The following is a 26,675-nucleotide window of genomic DNA, read 5'->3' on the forward strand; positions in this document are numbered from 1 at the left end:
CCAGGAGGGGCGAAGATGGACTGTGTGGGTCTAGTGACTTAGATGCAGCCACAGGGCAGAGAAGGCTCCCACTGCCATCCTAGGAAGCACGGTCTCCTCTAGCACTGCTTCTCTAGCTGTGAGCCCTGATGCTGCCCACAGCTTACTAGAGAAGGGCCAAGTCCTCTTAGCGGCATCACCTCTCCACTCCAAGGAGAGGCTTCATGTAGAAGAGATCTCCTGAAGTCCCTAAGACTTGCCAATGCAGGCCCCAGGCTACTTTCTCTATGATTTGGAGCTCTTTAACCGCATGACCCTTCCAAGTGATACCCTTGCTTTCTTGCTCCCAGCCTCTTCAACACAGCCAGTAAATCCAGGCTGAATGTTCCGTTGACTTAATATCATCCAAAAGCCACTTCCCCCAGAGAATTCATTAAAGTCGAGTGGCAAAAGCTGATTAAAAGACAGCATGTGGTGAGGCTTCTGGGTCTGGAGCACAGCAGCCAGCAGCGGAGAATTGCCCAACAGTGCACAGCAGATCCCTCTGATGGCTGGCCAGGCCTGTGTGGTGGTGGCGCTGGCTCAGGCCAAGGTGGGTGTTTATGGGAAATGACTGCCTGATTTTATCTAGGAGTCTAGCAGCAAAGAAAGGTCCCCTCAGTGATCCTGGCAGGGGAAGCCACCAGAGAAGCACTGGAGTATGAAACGGGGCAATCCAAGCTGTTGACAATTGTCTCTGCCTGAAGGGCCTGAGATCCAGGAAGCTGTGCTGGGGCACTCCACACCCTCTGGGTGGCTTGGGTGCCCCACTTGATTCAACAGGTGGGTAGGAGGTCCGGGGTGGTGGGAGTAGTCCTGGCAGTTACACAGATCAGCAGAATGGAACACAGAGTCACACAGCTAGTGCTGATTGACTGCAGCAAAGAGGTTAAGGTGTTTCCATGGGGGAAACAGATGATCTTTTTAACAAATGGTGCAGAGACAACCGTACATCCATAGGAGGAAAAGGAATCTTGGCCCTACCTCACACCATACACACAAATTATCTCAAGATGCCTCCTAGCTCTAGGGTGAAAGCCAACACTATTCGAAGCATACCAAGGTTGTCCTGGGAGGAGTGGGAACTGGATTAAAGGGAGGTGAGAGGGGTTTGCCCCTGCAGCTGAGCCACACACAGTAGCCTGTGGGAGGTATGAACAAGAGTCACAGAGCCAAAAAGGCCCCAGGCGGTGCCCAGACTTTGTATGAACACATGCATCTTTCCACAGAGCTGTCAGTCTACTGTCAGCAGAGCACATGGCGGGTAAATGGCCCAGGGACAGCCGTGGTGGCCTGAGAACGTCATCTCTGGGCAACTGGGAGGAAAGGAAGAACCATGGTTTTCCCCCACCCAACGCAACGTCCTCAGCTCTACCTCCAGGCCAGGCACTGCTAAGTGGGAGGACATGTCTCCAGACATTCAGATGGGTCCCTCTGAGCCAGTGCATCCTTGGTGAATGCCTCCCTGCTCTCCAATATTCCAGGCTCTTTGGAATCACATCACTATTTATTAAAAAGCTACTTACAAATTCTCTCATTTGAAAAGAGATTTTTTCATCTGATAAACAGTTAATGAAAAACAAAACAAAACCTGCGGTGCATCTCTGTTCCAACATACAGTTTGAGGTACACCAAATTAAAATGCATGTTGTTTTCATGACTGCCAACCAGGAAAACCAAAATCCCATTTCCTTTCCACACAGGAGAGAAAAACTAAAGGCAGAATAAACTACCAAATTCTGTTTATTTACCAATGTGCACATGTCCTGTGAAATCTAATTTGGACACAGAAGTTGAATTACAAAAGCCTCTCCAGCCTCCCTGAGCAGCATCTTCCTCAACTGCTCCAAATTTCTAGACTCTTGCTTTGCTTTGAAAGTCTTCAAGGAGATGGGGTTAAATGTCCAAAGCTGTGTGTAAATGTAAATCAGTGTCTTTGCACGTTGTATGTAGGGGGCTCCTGTGTTCATGTTCCAGTGCCTGCTGCAGGAGTGTGTGCATAGGGCTGCTGTGTGTGCATGCAGGGCGAGGAGTAATGTGTACACCTACGGGGCAATGGCCCTGATGCATGTATGTGAGCTTGTGTTGTGTTTGTCTCTGTGTTTGCCCGGGCATGTGTGTACAGTATGGTAGTGTGGGCCTGACTTATGGAGCTGGACTGCTCGGGTGAGGAGCATATGCTGTGCATGTTGGCCAGGACACAGTGTCCTTGGCAGCAGCCCAGGCTGGAGAGATGGAAGCCGGAAGACTCCAGAGTGGCACAGTGGTTGCAGGGCATGGGGATACTTAGGAAAGCCCCTTGCCAGGCAGCAAGAGCTGCTTCTTTATGTGCCCCCTTCCTACCCCTATCTCAGGCCCCGTGCACACAGCACAAGGAGGCCAGGAATGAACTAACCTCATTTACATCTGTGGAAGGGACGCTGGTCTTGCTGGGCTGCCCTGTGGTCTGTGGCTGGCGGGGAGGGTGAGAACCATTCAAAGGAGGCCGCCTGGCTGCACAGCCAACCCATGTGGAGGGCTTAATCAAAGCCACATTTGGGTTGGCAAAATCTCAGTCCCCTGAAGGATTTCAAGCCATGAAGGCAGATTTGGACTGGCTTAACATCACGGCTCGCTGACAACCACAACCATCCCACAACAGAACGTCTTCCTTCCTCGGGGGTTCACTCCCCCTTGGAGGAGGAATTCAAACACAGACCAGCACCAGAGGGAGGTCAGAACAGTGAGGACCTCTGGGGACCTTTTCAGCTCTAACCTCCTGAGAGTCTTTGTGTTTGTGTTTTTTTTTTTTTTACTGAGGTCAAATTCATATAACATAAAATTAACCGTTTAAAAGTGATCGATCCAGGCGCATTTAGGACCAGACCAAATCAAACGCCTGTTTTGTGAGTGCAACTACCACCTCTATCTAGTTTCAAAGCATTTTTGTCATGCTAGTATGGACTAAAGGTTTATGTCCTGCCAAAATTCTTACGTTAAAACCCTAACCCACAATGTGGCTGCATTTGGCAATGGGGCCTTTAAGGAAGTAATTAAGGTTAAATGAGGTCATAAGGGTGCAGCCCTGATCTGATAGGATTAGGGTCCTTATAAAAATAGGCATCGGCCGGGCGCGGTGGCTCACGCCTGCAATTCCAGCACTTTGGGAGGCCGAGGAGGGTGGACTGCTTGAGGTCAGGGGTTCTAGACAAGCCTGACCAACATGGTGAAACCCCGTCTCTACTAAAAATACAAAAAATTAGCCAGGTATGGTGGCACATGCCTGTAGTCCCAGCTACTGGGAGGTGGAGGTTGCAGTGAGCTGAGATCAGGCTACTCCAGTCTGGGCGACAGAGCGAGACTCTGTCTCAAAAAAAAAAAAAAAAAAAATAGACATCACAGAGCTCTCTCTCTCTCTCTCTCTCTCTGAGCATACATCAAGGAAAGGCTGCATGAACAATCAGAAGGCGGCCATCTGCAACCCAATGGGAGAGTCCTTACCAGGCACCAACCCTGCTGGCACCTTGATCTTGGACTTCCCAGCCTCCAGAGCCACGAGAAAATAAATGTCTGTAGTTTCAGCCACCCAGTCTGGGACATCTTGTTGTGGCAGCCCAAGCAGATGAATACACACCCCAGAAGGAAACCTGGTACCCCCTAAGCAGTCACAACCCATTCCCCTCCTCCCCCAGCCCCTGGCAAATGACAATCCACTTTCTGTTTCCATGGGTTTGCCTGTTCTGGGCATTTTACATAAATGGAATCACACACTATGAGACCTTTTGTGCCTGGTTTCTGTAACTTAGCAGATTGTTTTTGAGGCTCATCCACACAGGAGCATGTATTAGTGTTCCATTCCTTTTCATGGCTGAATAATATTCCATCGTCTATCCATGGATATCCATTGTGCATACACCACCATTTGTTTATCCAGTCATCCCTTGGTGGAATGTGGGTTGTTTCCACCTTTTGGCTATTATGAATATTGCTGCTCTGTACACATGTATTAGCTTGAGTGCCTGTACTCAATTCTTTTGAGTATAAACCTAGGAATGGAATTGCTGGGTCATATGGTAATTCTATGTTTAGCTTTTTGAGGAACAACCAGATTGTTTTCCACAGCGGCAGCACCATATTCCATTTCCCCTAGGGGTGCATAAGGGCTGAGACTTTTTTACCCACTAGGAGTCCTTCTGTGGCTGGAAGGGTTGGGTTAAGCTTCTCCCAGCCCAGGTCCCACTCAAGGAGGTCTGGACAGTCACAGCATTAATGGGAAGGGAGCCTATGCCTCAAGCCCACAGGAGAGAGCTCCAGACAAAGCGGTCAGGTACAAATACCCTCTCACACCCAGCTTCCTCCCAGCCTGCCCCTAGAGAAAGGGGAGCTGGCGTGGGCATCTAGAGGCTGCTGCCCAGCAACCAGGGGTCAGACCAGAGGGGATTCTGACATACTCCAACATCTGGAATGTGGCTCTTGGTCACTAAAGAGAAGACAATGTGGAAGTGCCTTTTTTTTTTTTTTTTTTTTTTTTTTTTGAGACGGAGTCTCGCTCTGTCGCCCATGCTGGAGTGCAATGGCCTGATCTCGGCTCACTGCAAGCTCCGCCTCCTGGGTTTACGGCATTCTCCTGCCTCAGCCTCCCAAGTAGCTGGGACTACAGGCACTCGTTACCACGTCCGGCTAATTCTTGTATTTTTAGTAGAGATGGGGTTTCACTATGTGGGCCAGGCTGGTCTCGAACTCCTGACCTTGTGATCCACCCGCCTCAGCCTCCCAAAGTGCTGGGATAATGGGTGTGAGCCACCCGCCCGGCTGGAAGTGCCCTCTTGAGTGTGGACACCCACACCTTGAGTCATGGCTGCCCAGCTTGGGCCACGGGCATACACCTAAGTTATGAGCACCTACCTGAGCCATGAGTGCCCACCTTCAGCCAGGCCTATGGAGAGCTCCCCATCCAAAGTGGGGCCATGCCAGTGATCAGTGATGAGTGGCGGATCCCCCTTCCTCAGTGACCCCCATCCTCCCCACTCCAACCTCTCTCCTACCCACTCACCCTTCCTCCTGTGAAGCCAAAGAGTTCTGAGAGAGCTTAGCTAAGTTCTTCGCATAGTCTTCTTCAATCTTTATCCTGCAAAGAGAGAAAACCCAACACACATCAGCTCTCCAGTGCCAGATCGTGGGTCTGCCCTGCTGCCCTGCTGTCCTGCACACCTCAGCCGTGGAAAGGAACCCACTAGACCATAAGCTCTGAGACCACATGACTCTTGTCTGTCCACTTGACATGCAGTAGGTGCTTAATAAATACTTGTTGGATAAATGAATGAACAAGACTGTCTGGACCTCCATCTCCTCCATCTCCTCATCTTCAAAGTGGGATATTTTCTCCTGTCTCCTAGAGCTGTGAAGACGAGAGCTGTCGTTTACATAGTTCCTAGCACAGAACGGGAAACATAAGACCCCTGAATGAATAAATGAATGAAGGAAGGAATGGATGTCTGCAACTTGTGATGGACTACCAGCAATCCCCAGTGCTGTCCCCTCTCCCTTCCAGCCCCAGAACTCCCAGGTGGCCTCGGGCCCTCAGCAGCAGAACAGAACATCTCCCTCCTGTCTCACACCCCCAATGCCTCTGATTGTCAAGCCTGCTGGGTACAAGTACTTCCATGGAAACCTGGCAGTGCCCAGGGCTGCAGGTAGATTCTACTTCCCTGGAGAGGAAAGTTGCCTTGGATGTAGCTTCCGGCAGGCAGGCCTTTGACACATTTGCAAGGCAACTCCCCAGGGATTGTCCTGTATTATCTGGCACGTCCATGTTAAGCGTGTTGTCAGAGGTATTGTTCACCACCTAAGTGGTCCTCTAGGCCACCGTGGGAGACAGAGGAGCTATGCTTATGCCAACCAGAGCTGGCCAGAGCCCAGGCTTCAGAGAGCCCTTGGTCCATCACGCGGTGAACAGAAAAGCTCCAGAGATGCTGGGACCACAGCGTTTGCTTCCCAGCCGCTCAAGCAGCTGGCACCCAAAGGGTACGATGATGGAGAGAGGGCAGCTGACAAAGTCTGGCGGCAGCATTCCGAGTAATAATAATTGCATGACTTGGCATCAGGAGACTCACAATCTCGTTCCTTCTTGCACTGCTTTCCCCTCACCTCCACCTTCAACTGGTCTCTAGGCCCTCCTGAGTCTCATTCCAACTGATCTGCCTCTGTCACTTCCTCTCCATCCCCCTACCTTTACCTCCAGACTGTGGTCAAGAGAGATCTCTAGAAAGTAGATCTATCCATGCCACGCTCCCAGCTCCTCAATGCCGACCTCACGCACCAGACACACGAGGTGCATACGCTGTCTGCCTCCTGTGTCTCACCTCCAGGACCAAAGCGTGCGTCACCTCCACCTCTGCCCCACTTCCCGAAACCAAGATCCCAGCAAACCAGCCAGCAGCTGTCCTCGAGCCGGGCGAGCTCCCAATTCTGAGCCTCTCAGCTCTCACCTCTCCTGGCACTAAAGGGCCTTCCCTACGAGATCCCAAGGTGGATGGTGTAAGCGTTTTCTCTAGGAAGCCCGGAATGTCCTGAAATGGCAGTTTCCAATTATTTGCTAACAAGACGTTATGGAAATATAAACCATCAAGCTTTGGCTTTTACAGCCATTTTCCTATTTGCCTGTTTTATACCATTGTTTTCTTAAACTCGAGCTGTGCAACCTCTCCATTTCCCACCAGTTTAATGGGTCATAAAATAAGGATTTGATTACACAAATTGAAAATAGGCCCTCTGTCTATGCCCATACCACCCTGAACACATCCGATCTCATACGAAAATAGGCCCTCTAAGGGAAAGGGGTGCTTCAAAACACCGAAGCATTATTACTTGATTATTGCTGTTATAATTAAAAAGGAAATATTTTTGGTTGGGCGCAGTGGCTCATGCCTGTAATCCCAGCACTTTGAGAGGCTGAGGCGGGTGGACTACCTGAGGTCAGGAGTTCAAGACCAGCCTGGCCAACATGGTGAAACCCCATCTCTACTAAAAATAAAAAACATTAGCTGGGCATGGTGGTACACGCCTGTAATCCCAGCTACTCCAGAGGCTGAGACAGGAGAATCGCTTGAACCCCAGAGATGGAGGTTGCAGCGAGCCAAGACTGCGCAACTGCACTCCAGCCTGGATGACAGAGCGAGACTCTGTCTAAAAGAAAAAAAAAAGAAATATTTTTAAAAGATATTGCAATTTGCTATAAATATTTCCAACTCCAGATGGAAAGTTGTGTGTTTGTGTGTGTGTGTGCACATGTGTGATAGGTGGGTATGTGCAGGTGTGTGGGTATGTGAGTGTGTGCTGAACAGAACCTCAGAACCTGGAGACAGAGAGAGAGGAGGAAGGAGATAGAGAAGGAACTTCTCTTTCTCTTTGTAGATTTCTCCATTTCCATTGGGCTAAATTTATTGTTTCTTCATCTGTGTTCCCAAGCTCTTTAGACAAAACACTGTTATAATCCCTGACGCAGGGATGGGGTAGGAGGAGGGCTCAACATCTCCTGCCCTGGGACACAGGTTTTGGCTAACGATGAATTGAACTGTAACATTCCCCGCATTGGTTATAGTAAAGGGCAGTGCTTCAAATCATGGCCAGGTACATAAGTAAAGGAGTAAAGTAGTCTGCGGGAGAAGACAGTACGGAGTGGTCGAGACTGTGGCAAAATGGGAACACACAGCCCGTCTACAAGAGTAGCTGCTACTCAGCTCCAGCCAACTGTCGCGTGAGGGATGCGGAGGAAATCCTGCCAACGCTTTTGCTCTTTCAAGGTGTGCTAAATATCCAGCTTTTAATATGAAATCTACCCATCTTTTTAAGTGTTGGTTTAAATATTTAAAAACACTATATCAGCCAAAGCTACACATCTGCTGACCAGATCCGTCCCAGGGGCCATGAGTTTGCCACCTGATGCTAACCAGCCCAATGCTGAGTGTGCAGTACTGAGTCCTGTGCTGTCGCCCCCTGGCCACGCGGCCCTGGGGAACACCGGTAGCAGGCCCCAGGGCTGGGAGGAGCCCAGGCTTCACCTTTCCCGGATGAATTCTGACATTTCCTTCTGCATTTGTTTGCCCTTCAGCTGTTTCTGGAGCAGTAGTTCAAACCCAGCCACAGTGCCGTTGCCTTGGGGGTCCTTCCTATCAGCCTACAAAGGAAGCAGAAGCACAACAGTTTAGGGCATGTCTGAGTCTGGAGCCAGGGAGAATGGCCTAGAGGGAGGACAGCTCCTAGATGTGCCTGCTGTCCTAACTCGGATCTCTCTCCTGGTGCCCCCACTCCCAACAGCGCTTTCTGATGCTCAGGCTCTTACAGTTGCTTCATCCCCACATCCAAGCCCCTTAACTTTCCCAACCTGGGAACCGAAAGGAAGAAAGGCAAGTGTCCAAGAGCGCCGGCTGTGATGCCTAACGGCCTACGACTTCCAACCAGGTGGCTGCAGAGCCTGGCTTGGCCCTCGGCGAATCTTGGCATCCTGACTCCAAGCTGGACTATGTGTGAGCTCAGGAGCAGGTACCCCCAGCCTTAAGCCATCCTGTCTTCCACCAACTTCTTACACTGGTAGGGCAGTGACACCCTCTAACCACACATTCATAAAAGATCACAGGAGAGAAAAGTAAATCATAGGGAGAAAGTGGATTCAAGGGAGGCTGGAGGAGAGAACAGGACAGGCTGCCCTGAAATACTGGCTGGGTGACCCTGGCCAAGTTCTTCACTCACTCCAGGCCTAAGCTTTTTCATCTGCAAAACTGATGAAATAACAGCCCCACCTTCATGTGGTCATTTCAGGGTAAATGACATATGTATATAGCTGAGCAGATTGCTGAGCACATATTATGTACCCAATAAATGGTATCTGTTATTAGTTACTTTCAAATAAAAGTCCAAACTTGGGGAGGATGGACAAGTCAAGGAAATAAATACTTAGCAGCCAATTAATTTTGCAAACAAATAATCTTAAAATTTCAAAATTAAATGATTTATTTTATTTTACCTGCATTTCTTCAAGCATACAGAATGCCCCTTCCCTGCCATTCCACTGCCTGAGATTCACCCACACATCTGCCCGCACGGCCGTGGCTGCTGGAGCACCAGCTCCCAGGGCCATCCCAGGCATGTCTAAAAGTGTCCTCCTCCTTACAGCTTTTCCCTATCAGGAACCCAGGGTCAAACACTTTGATACTTAATGGAAGGTGTTCAGAACAGGTTTTTGATATCCCAGAGAGAGAGGTGCATTGGTGAGAACAGTGTCCCAGCATCTGGTAGGACCCAGGTTCTTGTCTCTGCTCAGCCGCAGGGTGTCCAATCCTAGGCAGTATCTCCCCAGACCACACCCTTGAAATAGGGGTGGGCTGCATCTCTCAGATCCCATCCAGATCAGACATTTTAGGAGAGGGGAAAGAAAAGGGGTTGCTGATGCCTGCAGGGAACCCCATTTACCATCATCAAGTACATGAAGGATTTTATGGACACCTTCCCAGTTCCCCCGGTGTGGCACCCTCGGGTGCCATAACTCAAAGTCCTCCGGCCACGCTGCTAACATCCCTGATGACAGGGAGATCACCATCCTACGGGGTCACAGTCAGGCTGTTCTTGCAGTTTAAAAGCAATGTCCACTGAGGATCGCTGCGCTTCACTCTACGAATGCTACATCTTGATGAAAAAGCAGAAGGAAAATTACCCAAATACTGAGCTCAAATCTGCCTCCCTTCTAGGATGGATAGGCTGAGTTATCCATGCACTCTCGGGAAAACCAGCCAGAAGAAACAGGCTTTAATGACTGTGTCAGGAGAGAGAAATTTCTATTAGTGGAAAAGGCCTTGATGGTTAGGGGGATAAGTGGATTGCAGATTAAGTATCAGAGTCCCCAGAGAGCTTGAGTTAAGATAAGAACTCACAAGTGTCGCCCTCCGGATGCTGCCGGAGGCAGGCGGCATCAGACATTCCTGCCAGCTTTCCAAGGCTTGAGACCCCACACGCTGACCTCCAGTAACTAGGATACCCATTTCCAGGGCTCAAACCCCTCTCTCCTTGAACCCTCCATTTACTGCACCCCTCTTGAGAGATGATGTTTCCAAACCCAGGTACATCTCTCCCTCTCTGCTGCCACCACCATCTTTCCTTGTCTCTTCCACTCACCCGTCAACTTCCCACCCCCGCCTGCACAATGCCTATGAATCAGATCACATCATATTGCTGCTTAAGACCTTCTAACATCCTCCTTCCACAAACAGAATAAAACTCACTCACTGGGGCCTAGAAGGTCTTGCGCACTCTGATGCTTGCTTACCCCACCTCTGAGCTCACCTGCCCAGGTCTGTCTGATGCCAAAGATAAGCCCCTTTACACTGTTTCCTCAACCAATGCACAGATCTCTACCCTGGATGCAGCATAGCCGGAGCTACAGAAATTGTGCCTTGGTGAGACGTGGAGGCAACAGGGATCTCTGTGTATCTTCTAAGGTACAAGTGATTTTGTAGAAAGAGAAAAGCACTTTTATCTAGTATTCGGTTAGCAAATCTAAAAAAGTGTAGATAATCCGGCTGGGCACGACGGCTCACGCCTGTAATCCCAGCACTTTGGGAGGCCAAGGCGGGTGGATCACCTGAGGTCAGGAGCTTGAGACCAGCCTGGCCAACATGATGAAATCCTGTCTCTACTAAAAAAAATAAAATAAAATACAAAAAATTAGCTGGGTGTAGTGGCACACACCTGTAGTCCCAGCTACCCGGGAGGCTGAGACAGGAGAGTCGCTTGAACCTGGGAGGTGGAGGCTGGAGTGAGCAAAGATCACACCACTGCATTCCAGCCTGGGTGAGACAGAGTGAGACTCTGTCTCAAGAAATCCATTCTGCACAGTGGTGAAAACAAGTTTTTACTTATTTACTATTCCTTGGAGCCTTTGGACACTTGTTTTTTTGAAGTGTACAATTTAGTGGTTTTTAATATATTCACAGGGTTGTACGACCATCTCCACTATCTGATTCCAGAAAGGGGTGATCTAATTTTGAAAGTCACTATGACTTTAACATGCAAATGGCCCAGGACCATTCCCAGAATATTCTGAGGTACAGGACTCTGCATTTCTAAAAATTTATTTACTTGAATTGTGAAAAAAATACACCTAGCTCGCAACTGACCATTTTAGCCATTTTTAAGAATACAGTTCAGTGGCACGAAGTACATTCACATGGTTGTGCAACCATCGCCACCATCCACCCGCAAAACTTTCTTTAATCTTGCAAAACTAAAACTCTCTGTTCGCTAAGCGATCTGCAAAAGTTTTAAAACTACAGGATTATCCAAGCTGGAGCTCTCTGAAGATCCTTTGCCCAACTGCCTCACAATTCTGATGAGGACAGTGAGGCCCAAGTAGGTGAAGCAATTGTCCAACGTCATTCACGTAAGCGACAAGCAGGTATGCAGCCCACGTTCATTTATTGAGGCAGATTCTAGTCTCCTGCCCTCACTGAGCATCGGAGAAAATGGCCCCCCGCTTACCTACATTCTGGTTGAAGTGTCTGTAACGTGAACAGAAGTCCTGCTGAATCCCTGAGATTCATGGAATGAGCTGGACTCCAAAAGGGTCCTAAGTTCCTGTCTCAGATGCAAAATCTAACACCAGCCCTTCACGCTCCAACGAGAAAGGCCCCTCCACTTTGAGATCCAGGTCCCTCCTATCCATCCTGGGTGTCCACTCCCGGTCACCGGGGTCACACTGTGGGGGAAACTGAGGTGCTGCTTACCCAGAAGTAGTCGCAGTAGCTCCACTCGGTTGGTTTCAGCAGCTGCTGTTCCGGCATCGTGTCTGGGTGAGGGAACGTCACACAGTTTATCTGTAGGGCACAGAACAAGAAAGAATGACCCTGCTGTAGACTGGAATAGCGAGGAAGGCTTTGCTCTTGGGGGACATGGCACTAGAGCAGCCTCCCTATTGACAGAACATGCACAGGGATCTTCCCGTGCTCCAGGGGCCAGCGTTTCACATGAGGGGCAACAGGCGCTCACCCCCACCCCAGAGGGGCTGTGAACCAGTACCACCTCTCTAGATGGCAGTTTACTAGGATCAATATCCGGTGCCTTTGACCCAGGATTGCACAAGAGTCTATCCTACAGATACAGTTGCATGGGGGCAGTTACGTCCATACACGCTTTTTCACGACAGCGCTATTTATGGTCGTTAAAGGCTGGAAAACAACTCAAATGTCCATCAGTGGGGGAATGGTTAAACAAAGTATGAGACAGACATCTACGTAAATCAGAAAGGACATGGTGATAAAGTTCTTAAATTTAATTAGGAAAGCATCTGGGCGCAGTGGCTCACGCCTGTAATCCCAGCACTTTGGGAGGCCGAGGCAGGTGGATCACCTGAGGTTGAGAGTTCGAGACCAGCCTGACCAACATGGAGAAACCCCGTCTCTCCTAAAAACACAAAATTAGCTGGGCGTGGTGGCACATGCTTGTAATCCCAGCTAGTCAGGAGGCTGAGGGAGGAGAACCACTTGGACCCGGGAGGCAGAGGTTGCAGTGAGCCAAGATGGCACCATTGCTCTCCAGCCTTGCAGTGAGCTGAGATCATGCCATTGTACAAGCGAAACTCCATCTCAAAAAAAAAAAGAAAATTTAATAAGGAAAGTGTGCCAGGATATATAGTTAGGTGAAGGTTAAAAAAAAAAAAAAAAACAAAGCAAGCAAAGAGTATTACAGTTCCTTTTTAAAAAGGAAGACAAGACCAGCCCCTCCTTTTCCTACTCCTCCTTCACCCATTCAGTGTGAAGATGTTGAGGATGAAGACCTTGAGGATGATCCACTTCCACATAAAGAACAGTAATTATATTTTTCTTCTTTACAATTGTCTTAACATTTTATTTTCTCTAGCTTACTTTACTGTAAAGATACAGTGTATAATACACATAAACATGCAAAATATGTGTTCATGTCAGTAAAGCTTCCACTCAACAAGAGGCTATTAGTAGTTAAGTTCTGGGGGAGTCCAAAGTTATATGTCAATTTTGGACTGTCGGTGGGGAGGCGGCACCCCTAGCCCCCATGTTGTTCAAGGGTCACCTGTATAATACACATTTGGTTATTTGCGTATAGAATACTTCTGGAAACTGATAACATCGTTTGCTTCCAAGGAAAGGAACTGTGTGGGTGAGGGTCAGGGGTGAGAGATTACCTTGCAAATTTTATGTCATGATGTGTATCATACAAACAAATACCCCTTAAAATTATAATCTGGGGGGCCGGGCATGGCAGTTCATGCCTGTAATCCCAGCACTTTGGGAGGCCGAGGCAGGTGGATCATGAGGTCAGGAGTTCGAGACCAGCCTGACCAACATGGTGAAACCCCTTCTCTACTAAAAATACAAAAATCAGCCAGGTGTGGTGGCATGTGCCTGTGATCCCAGCTACTCAGGAGGCTGAGGCAGGAGAATCGCTTCAACCCAGGAGGCGGAGGTTGCAGTGAGCCGAGATTGCGCCACTGCACTCCAGGCTGGGTGACAGAGCGAGACTCCGTCTCAAAAAAAAGAAAAAAAAATCTGGGCTGCACATGTAAGGCTGGCCCTAGCTAAGGAGAGTGAAGGACAGAAATTTTCAGGTCGTCTCAGACTTTTCTGCCCGAGCACATCTGCAATGCTCCCTGGCTTTTTCCCACTGTGTGGAGGCAGCTTCAGGCCCCACATTCCCACCTCTCCTAGGACGTGGGCTAATTTGCTTCCTCTGTGGGAGCAACACCTAAGCCTTATAAGTCTTCAACCCCTCCTTGCAGCCCAAGCACCTGCTGAAGTGGAAAATGTCACACATTAAAAAATGGTGCAGCCCTGAGGTTTTGGGCCCAGGACACAAACTCCAATGCTAGGCAGGGCGTGCAAGCCAGTGAGGTGCCCAAGTGTCACAGAAACTGCAGCTGGGACAGGAAGGCGGACAGCGTCACAGAAACTGCAGCTGGGATAGGAGGGAGGACAGCCTCCGCTTTGGGCAGGGCTCAGAGTCTGTGGAGATGCGTTCAAGGGGCAGATCCTGCTCAGCTCTTGCCAACTGTCATCAAGCCCTTCTGAGGAGTCCAGTGCTGACGGACTATGTGATGACTCGAGGGAAGCTGAAAATGTGGATTTTTTATGCAAAGTGTCGCCATTTTTAAGTGTTGGCAATTAATTCAAGGTTAAAAACAATAATAATAAAAACAATAACACCATGTAGGCCCAAAAAACTCTTCTGCCAGCAAAGTCAGGCCCATGGACCTCCAGTTGTGACCTCTGGTTCAGGAAGCTGCTGGGTGGCTAGAAGTAAATCTAGTGCACAACCCCTCCCCTGCTGCCAGGGCACAGACCTCAGTCGTAGTCTGGGGAGAAGTCCCCAACAAAAGAAGGAGCCTCCTCCTCCCGGATCCTTACAAGTGGTTAAGGCGAGGGCTGAGGTCCCCACCACCCTAGAGGGAAACGCGACTCAGCAGAAGGATCAGAGGCAGGAAGGACCCTGGAGATGACAGGGCTGCACCAAATTCTGCCAAGGATAATCCCTTCTTCTCTTTCTCCTTCCCTTCCTCCCTTTCTCCCTTCCTCCCTTCCTCCCCTCCTTCCCTCCCTCTTTCCCTCCTCCCCTCCCTCCCTCCCTTTCTTTTTTAGACGGAATCTTGCTCTGTCACCAGGCTGGAGTGCAGTGGCACGATCTCGGCTCACTGCAACCTCTGCTTCACTGGCTCAAGTGATTCTCCTGTCTGAACCTCTCTCGAGTAGCTGGGATTACAGGTGCACGCCACCACACCTGGCTAGTTTTTGTATTTTTAGTAGAGACAGGATTTCACAACGCTGGCCAGGCTGGTCTCAAACTCCTGACCCCAAGTGATCCACCCTCCTTGGCCTCCCAAAGTGCTGGGATTACAGCCATGAGCCACTGCGCTGAGACTCCTTCTCCTTTTCAAAATGTGTAACTTCTAAGAATACAACATTATCCATGTAAGATTCCTGGCCAGGGCATGGTGGCTCACATCTGTAATCCCAACACTTTGGGAGGCCAAGGTGGGCGGATCGCTTGAGCTCAGGAGTTCGAGACCAGCCTGGGCAACATAGCACAACCTTGTCTCTACAAAAAATAAAAAACAAAACTAGCCAGGCATGGTGGCGCACACCTGTAGTCCCAGCTACTTGGGAGGCTGAAGTAGGAGGATCTCTTGAGCCTGGGAGGTGGAGGCTGCAGTGAGCTATGATTATATCACTGCACTTTAGCCTGGGTTAAAAAAAATCCTGTCAAAAATATTTAATCTGAATCTAACGATGAGTGAGGAAAATCAAGATAGTTGTTTAAAAGGCACCTTGTGGCAGGGTGTGGTGGCTCACGCCTGTAATCTCAGCAATTTGGGAGGCCCACGTGTGCGGATCACAAGGTCAGAAGTTGGAGACCAGCTTGGCCAACATAGTGAAACCCTGTCTCTACTAAAAATACAAAAATTAGCCGGGCATGGTGGTGGGCGCCTGTAATCCCAGCTACTCGAGAGGCTGAGGCAGGAGAATCGTTTGAACCCCGGAGGCGGAGGTTGCAGTGAGCCGAGATTGCGCCATTGCACTCCAACCTGGGCAACGGGGCGAGACTGTGTCTCAAAAAAAAAAAAAAAGGCACACAGCTTCCTGAACTCTAAAAAAATTAGCACTGTGATGGATTAAAAAAACAAAGGCTAGATGAAGATCAGCTGAGGCTGGGGAGATTTCTCCCAGGCATCAGCAGCCTGAGTGAGAGAAGGGAGGGCCAGTTCTTGAAGCCAGCATCAGAAAACTGTCTCCCCAAGCCTTGGTTTCGGGCCGAGTCCCCAAGGTGTGTCCAGAGACAAGTCTCCTTCCTTCCTGCGCCCACAACCCACTGCCAAGCAGGCAATCATGAAAACAAGGGACAGATTTCAAAAGTGCACAGATTCCTTATTTTGTGTTCCAGTTATTCTTATTTCAACAAATCATGGTCATCACAGTCCACCTTTATTTTGCTGAATAAAGCAGTCCATGAAAATTTCAATCAAATTTAATGATAAATTAACTATGACATTAAAGTAAATTGAGCATTAAGAATGATGGAACGAGCAGAGTTGTGGGTACTCAGAGGCGGGTCTGAATGCCTTCTGGAGTGGCCTGCCCTGCGGGCATCTCTCCCCTTTCCCTCGTCCTTCCCCACTCAAACTGCTCTTGGCCTCGCCCTCTTGTTGGGGAAACATTTCCCCACAAAGAAAGGACTTTCCTGGCCAGGTGCGGTGGCTCACGCCTGTAATCCCAGCACTTTGGGAGGCCGAGGTGGGCGGACCACCTGAGGTCGGGAGTTCGAGACCAGCCTGACCCACATGGAGAAACCCCACCTCTATTAAAAATACAAAATTAGCCAGGCTTGGTGGCGCATGCCTATAATCCCAGCTACTTGGGAAGGCTGAGGCAGGAGAATCGCTTGAACCTGGGAGGTGGAGGTTGCAGTGAGCCAAGATCGCGCCATTGCATTCCAGCCTGGGCAACAAGAGCAAAACTCTCCCAAAAAGAAAAAAGAAAGGGCTTTCCCATGTCAGGAAGAGGCTTGGCCAAACGTGGGGCAGGCAGGCAGGAGAAATGGGTCTTGGCCAGTCTCGTTCCCCCAGAATCTTCCTGAGTTGACTTACCCTCGGAGTGAGGATGCCACTGCGCACCCCAAGAGGCCTGTGCAGACAGACCCTGCTAGCCAGAAGGGGAGACGGTACCAAGGACAGCCCCTTCAATGATGCATCCTGGCTGGCTCCAAGCCAACCACCTAAAAGGCCATGGAAGTCCTGAGGAGGACTGAGACCCACCTAAGTACCACTCAGTCCCCTTCTTGTCCCAGAGTCAAGGACGAACATGCCTCGGAGTCACCTAGAGGACATGGGTTGCTGTGTCCCACCCCCCTGCTGTCTGCTTCAGGAGCTCCGGATGGGGTCTGAGCTCTCAAGTGATGCTGAAGGTCTGGGGACCACACTTTGAGAACCAGCATTTGTGACCCATTTAGCAGAGACAGGGGCAGCCCCTGGGGGAGAACTTGTGCCTACCACAATGGAAGACACACAGATAAACAAGCCACAGAGCCCTGATCTTAAGATCCTACATGGCAAGTGGGCAAAGGACATGAACAGACACTTTTCTTTTTCTTTTCTTTATTGAGACAAAGCTTTGCTCTTGTCACCAAGGCTGGAGTGCAATGGCATGATCTCAGCTCACTGCAACTTCCGCCTCCCGGGTTCAAGCGATTCTCCTGCCTCAGCCTCATGAGTAGCTGGGATTACAGGTGCCCGCCACCATGCCTGGCTAATTTTTGTATTTTTAGTAGAGACAGGGTTTCACCATGTTGGTCAGGCTGGTCTCGAACTCCTGACCTTCAGGTGATCCACCCACCTTGGCCTCCCAAAGTGTTGGGATTACACGCGTGAGTCACCGCACCCGGCCCAGACACTTTTCAAAAGAAGACATATGTGCAGCCAACAAGCATATGCAAAAATGCTCATCACCGTTAATCATTAAAGAAAGGCAAATCAAAACCACAATGAGATACCATGGCATGCCAATCAGAATGGCTATAATTAAAAAGTCAAAAAATAACAGGTGCTGGCGAGGTTGGAGAGAAAAGGGAACACGTATACACAGTTGGAGGGAGAGTAAATTAGTTCAACCATGTGGAAAGCAATGTGGTGATTCTTCAAAGAACTAAAAACAGAACTATCATTCAACCCAGCAATCCCATTACTAGGTATATACCCAAAGGAATATAAATCTTTCTACATAAAGACACATGTACGCATATGTTCATTGCAGCACTATTCACAATAGCAAAAACATGGAATCAACTTAAATGCCCATCAACAATAACTAGATAAAGGAAACGTGGTACATATACAACATGAAATACTATGCAGCTATAACAAAGAATAAGATCATGTCCTTTGCAGGGACATGGATGGAGCTGGAAGCCATTACCCTTAGCAAACTAATGCAGGAACAGAAAACAGGTTGGGGCAGAAGAGTAAAAGCAGTAGAATGTGGGGGCTCATTAAAGACTCATCACCTTGCTGCTTCTGCCACTCCTTGAGGATACCAGTCCTCAGATGGAGCCCCGAGGTGCCTGCCACTGTCTCTGTCCTCTCTCATTTTGGGATTTCTCCCTCCCAGGAAGCCCACTGGGATTTCTCCAAATCCTCACTCCCGCAGGGGAGCCCTGACTCAGGCACCCTCTTTAGGGCTTTGCATGTATTCTCATTTCATCTTCCCAGCAACTCCACAGGGGAGGAAGAACAGCCTCATCGTATATGAGGAAACTGAGGATCACAGAAGCAAGGTATCCGAATCCAGATCCAGCTGGCTGCAGAGTTCAAGCCTCGACCACGAAGCTATGTGATGGGCTATTTGCTCGTCACTTTGCATTCGAACATCCATCGAAAGGCTGCTCAGTGCCACGCACTACACCAGCTCTTCCCAGCAAGCTGCATGCATACATTTGTAATGATATTTCTCGTGATGGTTTATTTAATGTCTCTCCTCCTTGCCAGACAGCCTGTTCTACGAGGGGATGGGGACCATCTTTTCCCTGCCATTTCCCTCCTCACTGGTGCAGTGTTGGGTACATAGTGGGTGCTCAGGAGATGTTTCTTGGTGCAGTGGCCGGAGGCTAGGGATGTAAGGCATCATCTCTGCTCTCAACAGTTCCGTAAATAAGTCACTGTAATTCTTCGGGATAAACCTGCCAGTGGAGTAAGCCTGAGGTGCTGAGGTAACTGGAAGGACTGGGGGTCCAGGGGAGGAATCTTAGATTTAGGTAATAATAGTAGGGCCCAGGCAGACAGAGGGGCGGGAAGGTGAAAAGGGTACTGCAGGAAGGGAAAGGACCCAGGATGAGAGGACATGCCCTATAGGTGGGGACCGTGTTGCTCAGTTTGGCTGAGCTGTGTCCCACTGCATATCCCTCAGAGAGCTTCTGGGAGGCAGCCCTTGTGCTTCTGGCTGCCCCTGAGTCAGGAGTAGACAAGACTGAGGTGAGAGGGGGTCTTGCAGGGGTGCCGAGGTCTGTCCTGAAGGCAGCAGGACAGCGGGGGCCACAGAAGCACCCTGCAGGAGAGTAACAACTCATCAGGCTGCTGTCTGGGGTGAGCACTCCCACTACAGCATAGAGGATGCACTGGAGGTAGAACGTGACTGTGGCCACCAGGGAAGTGTGCAGTGATGGGGGACGGGGGAGTCATGATAGCAGCTGGGAGCAGCATAGGCAAGAGGGGATTAGAAGAAGCCTGGGATACTCTACAAGTAGCCTTGACAGCACCATGAAGTCAACTCAGTGACGCCCATCCAGGGACAATTTTTCCCCCACCCCAGAAACATCTAGCAATGTGGAGACATTTTTGGTTGTCACAGCTGTGTGGGGTCAGGGGTGGATGCTATTGGCCTCTGGTTGGTAGGGGCCAGGGAAGGTGATACACATCTACAATGCACGGGACAGCTCCCCACAACAAAGTGCTATCCAACCCAAAAGATCAATGGTGCTGAGGTTGAGAAACCCTGAGTTGACTGACCTGGGTGGAGAGGAAGCATGTTTCCATACATTGGGATGGAAGATGGAACCACAGTCCCTTCAGAGAGAGGGAGGCAGTGGCAGCAGAGCGGCATGGTGAGAAGTGTGTGTGCGCAGATGTCCTGGAAGCAATTGCAATGGTCTAGTGCAAACTCATGCACAGATGAGGACACTGAGACACAGAACGTTTAACTCTAGTTCACTATAAGTGGCAGAGCAGGGTCTAGAACCAGCTTCCTAATTCCCGGGTCACCACTTTTATCCTTGCTGTGTCCTTCTGTGACATCCAGACCTCAAAGTCAAGGCTCCTATGTCCCTGGATCAGAAGGGCAGGGAGGGCCACATAGCTCCATCCTGCGGTGCTCCAAAGCCCAAGGAGGGAAGAGAAGGTGGGACAGGACTTTCCACATGTGGATTCCTGTCCTCCCCTGGGGGACATTTTCCAGATGGTTAATACCAGGGTCCAGCTACACCTCTGGAAAGACCTCATCTTCCTCCCGAGGCCTCCCAGGCATAGCAGAAGCCTCACTGCCATCCTAAAGATTCACTTTCTGTTTGTTCAACAAAAGCAAATAATGTGCCAGCCACAGTTCCCAGCGTTTTACATGAATTAGTTCATTGAATCCTCACAACAGCTCTGCAAGGCAGGTGCTATTATTATCCCCATTTTACAGATAAGGAAACTGAGGCACAGAGAGGCTCAGTCACTTATGCAAGATCACACAGTTTGTGCATGGAATAGGTGGACCCAGGGTCTGAACCCAGGCAAGCCAGCTTCAGTCTAGGCTCTTAGCCTCTGTCACACTACCTTTCCAACACACTGAGGTATAAATGTGCCAGGTCCCCACCAAAGGCAGGGGCTCAAAAAGGAAGGGTGCTCAAGAGGGAGCCAGAGGGGGGCACGCCTCCCCATGTGTACTGCTCAGGACATGTTCCAGCAGGCAGTCCCACCCTCACTTCCCCAGAGACCAGTGTCCCCAACAAAGCCGCATCTTCGCTCTTGCACCAACTCTGTTTTCTCCAACCCTCAGGTAAATGGAGTGACACCCCCATCCCTACCCAACTGCTGGGGTCCACTGTGCAGCTGGGGTTCCTGCAGGGCTTTTCTGCACAGGAGCAGCCAGAAGCACAAGGGCTGCCTCCCAGAAGCTCTCTGAGAGGTACGCAGTGGGACACGGCAGCCAGAAAACCACCTGGCTGAGGTGTGAGAGCCACTGAACACACGTGTGACCAAGGGGGCTGACATAGGGAGGCCCCAAGGCACGCCCCTCCCCCAAGTCCTGGCCCAGCAGGAGCCTGTGGGGAACAGAGGCTACAGGCTCCTTGTACAGCCTGTTTGACCACGTTGCCTGCAGCAGAGAAGGGAAAATAGCTTGACAACTGAGGGTTCAAGTCCAACAGGCTCTGAATTTTCTCCCAGAGGAAAGCTGATCTGGGAGGGTATGGGAAAGGAAAAAGCCAGCCCTGGAGCTCTGTGGAACAGAGAAGAAAAGACAGGACCCGAAGGGTTCACCTCCAGCCCCTAGCTCCCACCCCGGGTTCTGTGGTACGCTGGGAAGCCCTGAAGCTGAGGACCACAGGTGTCCCCAAATTCCTCTTTCCAGGTGAGAGTGTGGCCGGGTGGCTTTGTTGTCATCTTTTCTGAAACCCTCTAGATTCAGACGCGTTCATGCTCCTGCCAAGGGCTGTGAGCTGCCATGAGCACCCGTCACTCCCAATCAAACAGCACACTCCACCTGCCAGCCCCACACCAGGGACAGCGGAAACAAGACCCAGCAAGGCTGCCAGCCCCTGCCCGTTGCTGTCAGGGAGCCCATGTGTCTGTCCCCTGAAAATCCATAGCCTGGGGAAAAAGGAGCGTCAGAATCCAGCTCCATTCTTGCTCTGGATCCACCACCCTTTGCTGACCAGGCCTGGAAATTTCTGCTCCGTGGGATCAGACAGCACAGGAAGTGGCTCACCTCATCCCTACACACCACAGACAGGGAAGTTCATGCCCCAGCCTCCTGAGAGCTGAGCCATCCCTTCCCCCCTGAGCATCTCCTTCCTGGGAAACCATGAACTCTGGAGGATCAGAACCCAGAGGAAGAGGCTAGGCATGGGAGAGCGGTGTTGTGTGGAAGGGAAAAGGCACCAAGGCCTGGAGACCTGTGGGCCAGGGCCAGGGCCAAGGCCAGGTGGTACAGTGGGAAGTGTCCTGGGCCGGCAGCCAGGAGACCTGGGTTCAAGTCCTGGGCTCTGCTCCTCACTTGTTTTGTGACCTTTGGCCAGTCCCTCCTTTGCTCATTTTCTTTGGCGAAAAATTCTCCAAGGAATGAGTGTTTACTTAAAACCTCTGGGGACACTGGTTCAAATGCAGATTTTCCAGTCTGGCTCCAGAGAAAACAACTGAAGGTCTGGGGTACCATCCAGGAATCTGCATTCTAAAAAAGGTCTTGGAGGCTTCAGAATACAATTTGCAGACTCCCTCATGAGAAGCAATGATATGGCTCAGCAGGAAGGAACAGGGAAGGCAAAGATGGGCGAGGTGTGCTGCCCATCAAGGGCCCAACAAGGGCCACTATCAGCCCACTCTGACCACACCCGAAGCTCTGGCTGCAAGATAGAGTCCAGCAGGTGCCCCACCCCGTGGCCTGGGCACCATCACTAAATGCCTTTAAGGCAAACCCTCCATGACATAACACTCTGCTTTTCACTTTGCATTTTTGTTTTTCTTCTAGAATTCAAATATGTCTCCCATTCCGACCCCCCACTTTCTCCTCCCCCTCCTTTTTATGTTTTTCAGAAGACTCTGGAGAGCTCCTGCTGTGCCCCAGCATTCTGGGGCATTTTGTGACAATTTGAAGATGGGGACTGCGCCCTCTGGAATGCTGCACCTGAGCCTGCCCACACCCCCTACCCACCAGCTCCATCAACTCCACCAGTAACAGGGAGGCTGCTGCTACCTCACAGTCCCAGCAGGCTGAGTCGTTCTGCCCAGCCCTTGGAGACACCGTCCATCAGCACAGGGCATTCCAAAGGAGCTCATGACACAAGGGACCCAAGCCAGCTCCAGAAGGGGCACCGTGGAAAGGGCATAGATTTGAAATCCTGATACTTCCCAGGTGGGTGACTATGAGCAACGTACGGCTCTGTGCCTCCGTTTCCTCATCTGCAAACAGGGTGATGACAGATGACAGTGTGTACAGAGCCCTTACTATATGCAGGCTCTGTTCTAAGTGCTCTCCATGGATGGACCCATTTAGTCCCTACACCATCCCTAAGGCACAGACCACCCACTACCCCCCATTTCCCCACTTGACAGTTATTGACTGAGACAGGAAGAAGTCAAGAAACTTGCCCCAGGCTGTTGCACAGTCATTAATATAACCGACACTCTGGCCTCGGAGTCCACGTTCATCATCGTTATACTATATTGATTCTACGACTCACACTTCATATAGCTAATGGACAATTAAATGAGCTGCTTGGATCACTACGTGTGCATAATAAATGCACACAAAACTTGCAGCAATTGTTATTGTTAATTGTTTACCTAAACTTTTTCTCCCAAAGCAGGATGCGCAGCCTGGATGAAGCAGGGAAATGCGCCCACTCTTGGTTTCGTCTCCACGGGGATGGTCGGAATGGCTCAGAGCTGTGTGAGTTGGAGTCTAAGAGAGTGATCCCCCGTTCCCTGCTCTCCTGCCCTTGTGCCAAAATAGCAAACCTGCGACCACACTTCTCAGGCCTGTGCCCCTCAGGGGGCAATGATGTCCAGCCCCACCTGCCCCAAACACAGGGCTGAGGAGCAGAGGTGGGGTGTAGGGCTCCCCCTCATCTCTGCATGGGGGTGGATGGGGTGGGCTCCCCCTCATCTCCACATGGGGGTGGGCATCTCGAAGCGCCCTGGGAGGCAGGCTGGCCGCTCTAGGCAGAAGCTGCCTGCTCCCCTCAGGGACTCCTAGGAACTCTATTCTTAGGACGCTTTCTCTTGCTTCTAACTTTGACATCTTCCAGAAGTTACCCCGCACAAAAGCAACCCTGCCGTGGCTGTAATTTACACGTCACATCACTTGCGCTGAGCACAGTCCACCCCCTTCAACCCACTCCCGCACGCATACCTTCCCCTCCTGTCCTGAAAAAACGGCTTCTGCATCATCCCAGCCACCCTCCTTCCACTTGTTCACCAGGAGAGAAGTGAAATGTCAAATTGACAGGAGAAGGGGAGGTGGGAGGGGGATGTGGATGGGGACCTTCAGTGAAATCCGAGCTTTGGAACTTCCCCGTTTCCAGGTTGGGCATCACTTCTGCTTGGCGGTCCACATCGCCATGGCAACAGCCCAGCCAAATGCCCCAGCTCGCAGCCCACCCTGAGGGCGCCCCTCGGGAGCCACTTACTGTGATGGTGTTTTCCTTGCTCTGCTTTTTGCTTGGCGATGAGGATCCCAGGTTCTGGGGAGAGAGGCAAGAAACATCATCAAAGCTGTTCTCCATATTGGACATTTTTTCCCCCCATTCAGGTTCCCTGAGGGTGGAGGCGCTGGGGAAGTTCGGGGATGCTCAGTCTGCTGTCAACTCCTAAGTCACCATATTCTGGGCCAGGGCAGGCAGGGGTCTCCCTGACCCAACACTGTTCCCACGCCCAGCTCTCGGGCTGAAGGCGAATTAAGGAAGCCTCCTGCACAGGCTCTGAGAGAACTGCTCCAAACCAGGTCTCCCCTCCTCTTCTCTCAGTCTGTGATTTGGGGAGTTAACCCCTCCGCTGCCCTCTGCTGGTGAACATTCCGCGTGCCGCTTGCTGCCTGAAGCCGCGGAATCCACTGGGGAGAAGAGAGTTAAGGCCACCACCTCCAGGCACTGAGGACTCAGCACACGACATTTTATTCTGAAACCCCCCGGGTCCAAAAGGTCAAACCTAAATACACACAATGTGCACTCGGGCGCTGCTCGGTCACCTCCCTGACTCCCCGCTCCCCCAACCCCGTGAGCCAGGAGGGATTTCTCCGCCAAGCCAACTTCCAGCTTCCATTCAGTCTTTAGATTGCCTTTTGATGGTCTTCCACTACCAGCAAGAAAACCAGAGTCCCAAGTACCTCTGAGCCCTGAGGTCCTCAGCAGCTTGCCAAAGTCCTGGGATCATTCTGGCAGAGAAAATTAAGGACTGCCAGTGGAAAACGCTACACGCGTCCTAAGAGCCTATAACTCCAAAGAATGTTTGATTCCGGGTCTCTGTTGTTCTATTAGCAATTATGTTAGGGGTTCAATACCAGAGATCCCCAAAAGCAGGACCTGGGACGTCTCCTATCCTGAGCCACACAGCGACCTGGGAAGCAGGCTTACCCCTAAGGCACCGCAGATGGCCATCACACATGTGCCCCAGGACTTGTGCACGACGTTACTTTTTTTTTTTTTTTTAAGATGGAGTCTCATTCTATTGCCCAGGCTGGAGTGCAGTGGCATGATCATGGCTCACAGCAACCTCTGCCTCCCAGGTTCAAGCAATTCTCCTGCCTCAGCCTCCTGAGTAACTGGGATTACAGGTTCCCGCCAGCAAGCCCGGCTAATTTTTGTATTTTTAGTAGAGACAGGGTTTCACCATGTTGGCCAGGCTGGTCTCGAACTCTTGACCTCAGGTGATCCACCTGCCTCGGCCTCGCAAAGTGCTGGGATTACAGGCATGAGCCACTGCGGCCAGCCTGGCCTTACTCTTCCTTGGTAGAAGGTAAGGAAGTGGCTGTCACTTTATAGATAAAGGCCAGAAAAAGCATGGAGGGGCTTCAACAAGAGGGAACCACCGGCTCGGGGTGGGGGGCACCCCGCCCCTCAGGCCAGCACGACCCTGGACACCTGGCCAAATGACCATCTGCAGGTGAGGGCCAGCCTTTGCCTCAGAAATCCGTCAGCAAATTAGGCAAACCAGGGAGCTTGACTATGCCCCTGCTAAGGTCTTATACCCTTACTCCCACACAGTCTTACTTGGGTAGCTAATTAAAGTCAACTCAGGAAAACTGATATCCTTAAGGTGTGTAGCAAAAATGAACCTTACAGAGCATTAATTTCACAGACAAGAAAATGATTACTAGCCTTGAGACCCTGGCCAGAGACTCTGACTTCTTTGAGCCTCAATTTCTCCATGTGTAAAATGGACGGTTATCACTGGTCCTCAGGCTTTGAGGTGCATCAGAATCAACTGAGGAAAGTGTCCAAAAGAGAGTCCCAGCTGCACTCTCAGCTGCTGGGCCTGATCCAGCAGGTCCCAGGTGGTGCCAGCACCTCTGATTTGCAGAATCTGTGGACCTCACTCAGAGACACATGGATCTGATCTACACAGTGGTTTCATTGAGGTACCTCTACTTACGGCAACTCCTCTAGCGACCCCAACAGGCTCCTGGCCAACGTTAACTTTATGGCCAACTACAGCTTCCATAGACATTTTTAGCGCATCATCTCATCCAGCTGGCCCACCCTATACCTTCCCAAGTTATCAGCTCTGCCAATTTTGGCAACTTGACAAAACTGCACGGGGAGAAAGGCAGACAGAGGCTACATGGCAGGAGGTACCAGCCACCAAGGAGAAGGGACAGGGATAGGAGTCTCTCTCTCCATAGGTTCATTCACTTACAGACACTAGCCAAGCAAATACATGGCAGGAAGGGGAAAGGGTAGCCTTTAGGATGGATTCTGCAGTCTGCAGGAGTCTGTCTTCCTGTCACGGACACATTACCACCATCACCACTGTGTTCCCACTGCAGCCCCCTAGAGAAGGGAACCAGCACTCCAGCAGCCTTGGCAACAGCCTTCGAGTCTACCTATGGATGCTGATGATGTTGGTGATGAGGGGGCTAAGAGGGGAGAAGCAATGCAAGAGCGACTTCTACTGAGTGCTTGCTTATTACAGCAGGCTCCAGGTTAGCCATCTGACATATTTAATCTCATTTCATCCTTACAACCCCAGCAAGTTAAATGCCATCAACTCCATTTTGCGGATCATGAAATTGGGGCTGGCAGAAGTAAAACTGTCCAGAGTCACAAGGCTATAGTAAACAGAGGAGTGGAAATTAGAATCCAAGCCTGCCTAACTCTTTCCTCTATCTTCCGCCATCTCTCCACTTTGAGACCTGAGACAA

General features: G+C 50.6%; 1 protein-coding gene across 4 annotated transcripts in view; it reads right to left on the minus strand.

Annotated features, from left to right (window-relative positions):
- Window positions 1–26,675, minus strand: part of GAS7 (growth arrest specific 7) — a 292,644-nt gene that overhangs the window by 24,445 nt on the left and 241,524 nt on the right. For all 4 annotated transcript variants that reach the window (XM_054459127.2, XM_054459131.2, XM_054459129.2 and 1 more), the window contains exons 5-8: window positions 23,947–24,000; window positions 11,772–11,861; window positions 8,058–8,173; window positions 5,051–5,125 (exon numbers count right to left, since the gene is read on the minus strand). In XM_054459127.2, coding sequence (XP_054315102.1) covers window positions 5,051–5,125; window positions 8,058–8,173; window positions 11,772–11,861; window positions 23,947–24,000 — 335 coding nt within the window. The remainder of the gene's footprint in view (window positions 1–5,050; window positions 5,126–8,057; window positions 8,174–11,771; window positions 11,862–23,946; window positions 24,001–26,675) is intronic.

Source organism: Pongo pygmaeus, chromosome 19 (assembly GCF_028885625.2).
Source record: "Pongo pygmaeus isolate AG05252 chromosome 19, NHGRI_mPonPyg2-v2.0_pri, whole genome shotgun sequence".
In the NCBI taxonomy this organism is placed as follows: Eukaryota; Metazoa; Chordata; class Mammalia; order Primates; family Hominidae; genus Pongo; species Pongo pygmaeus.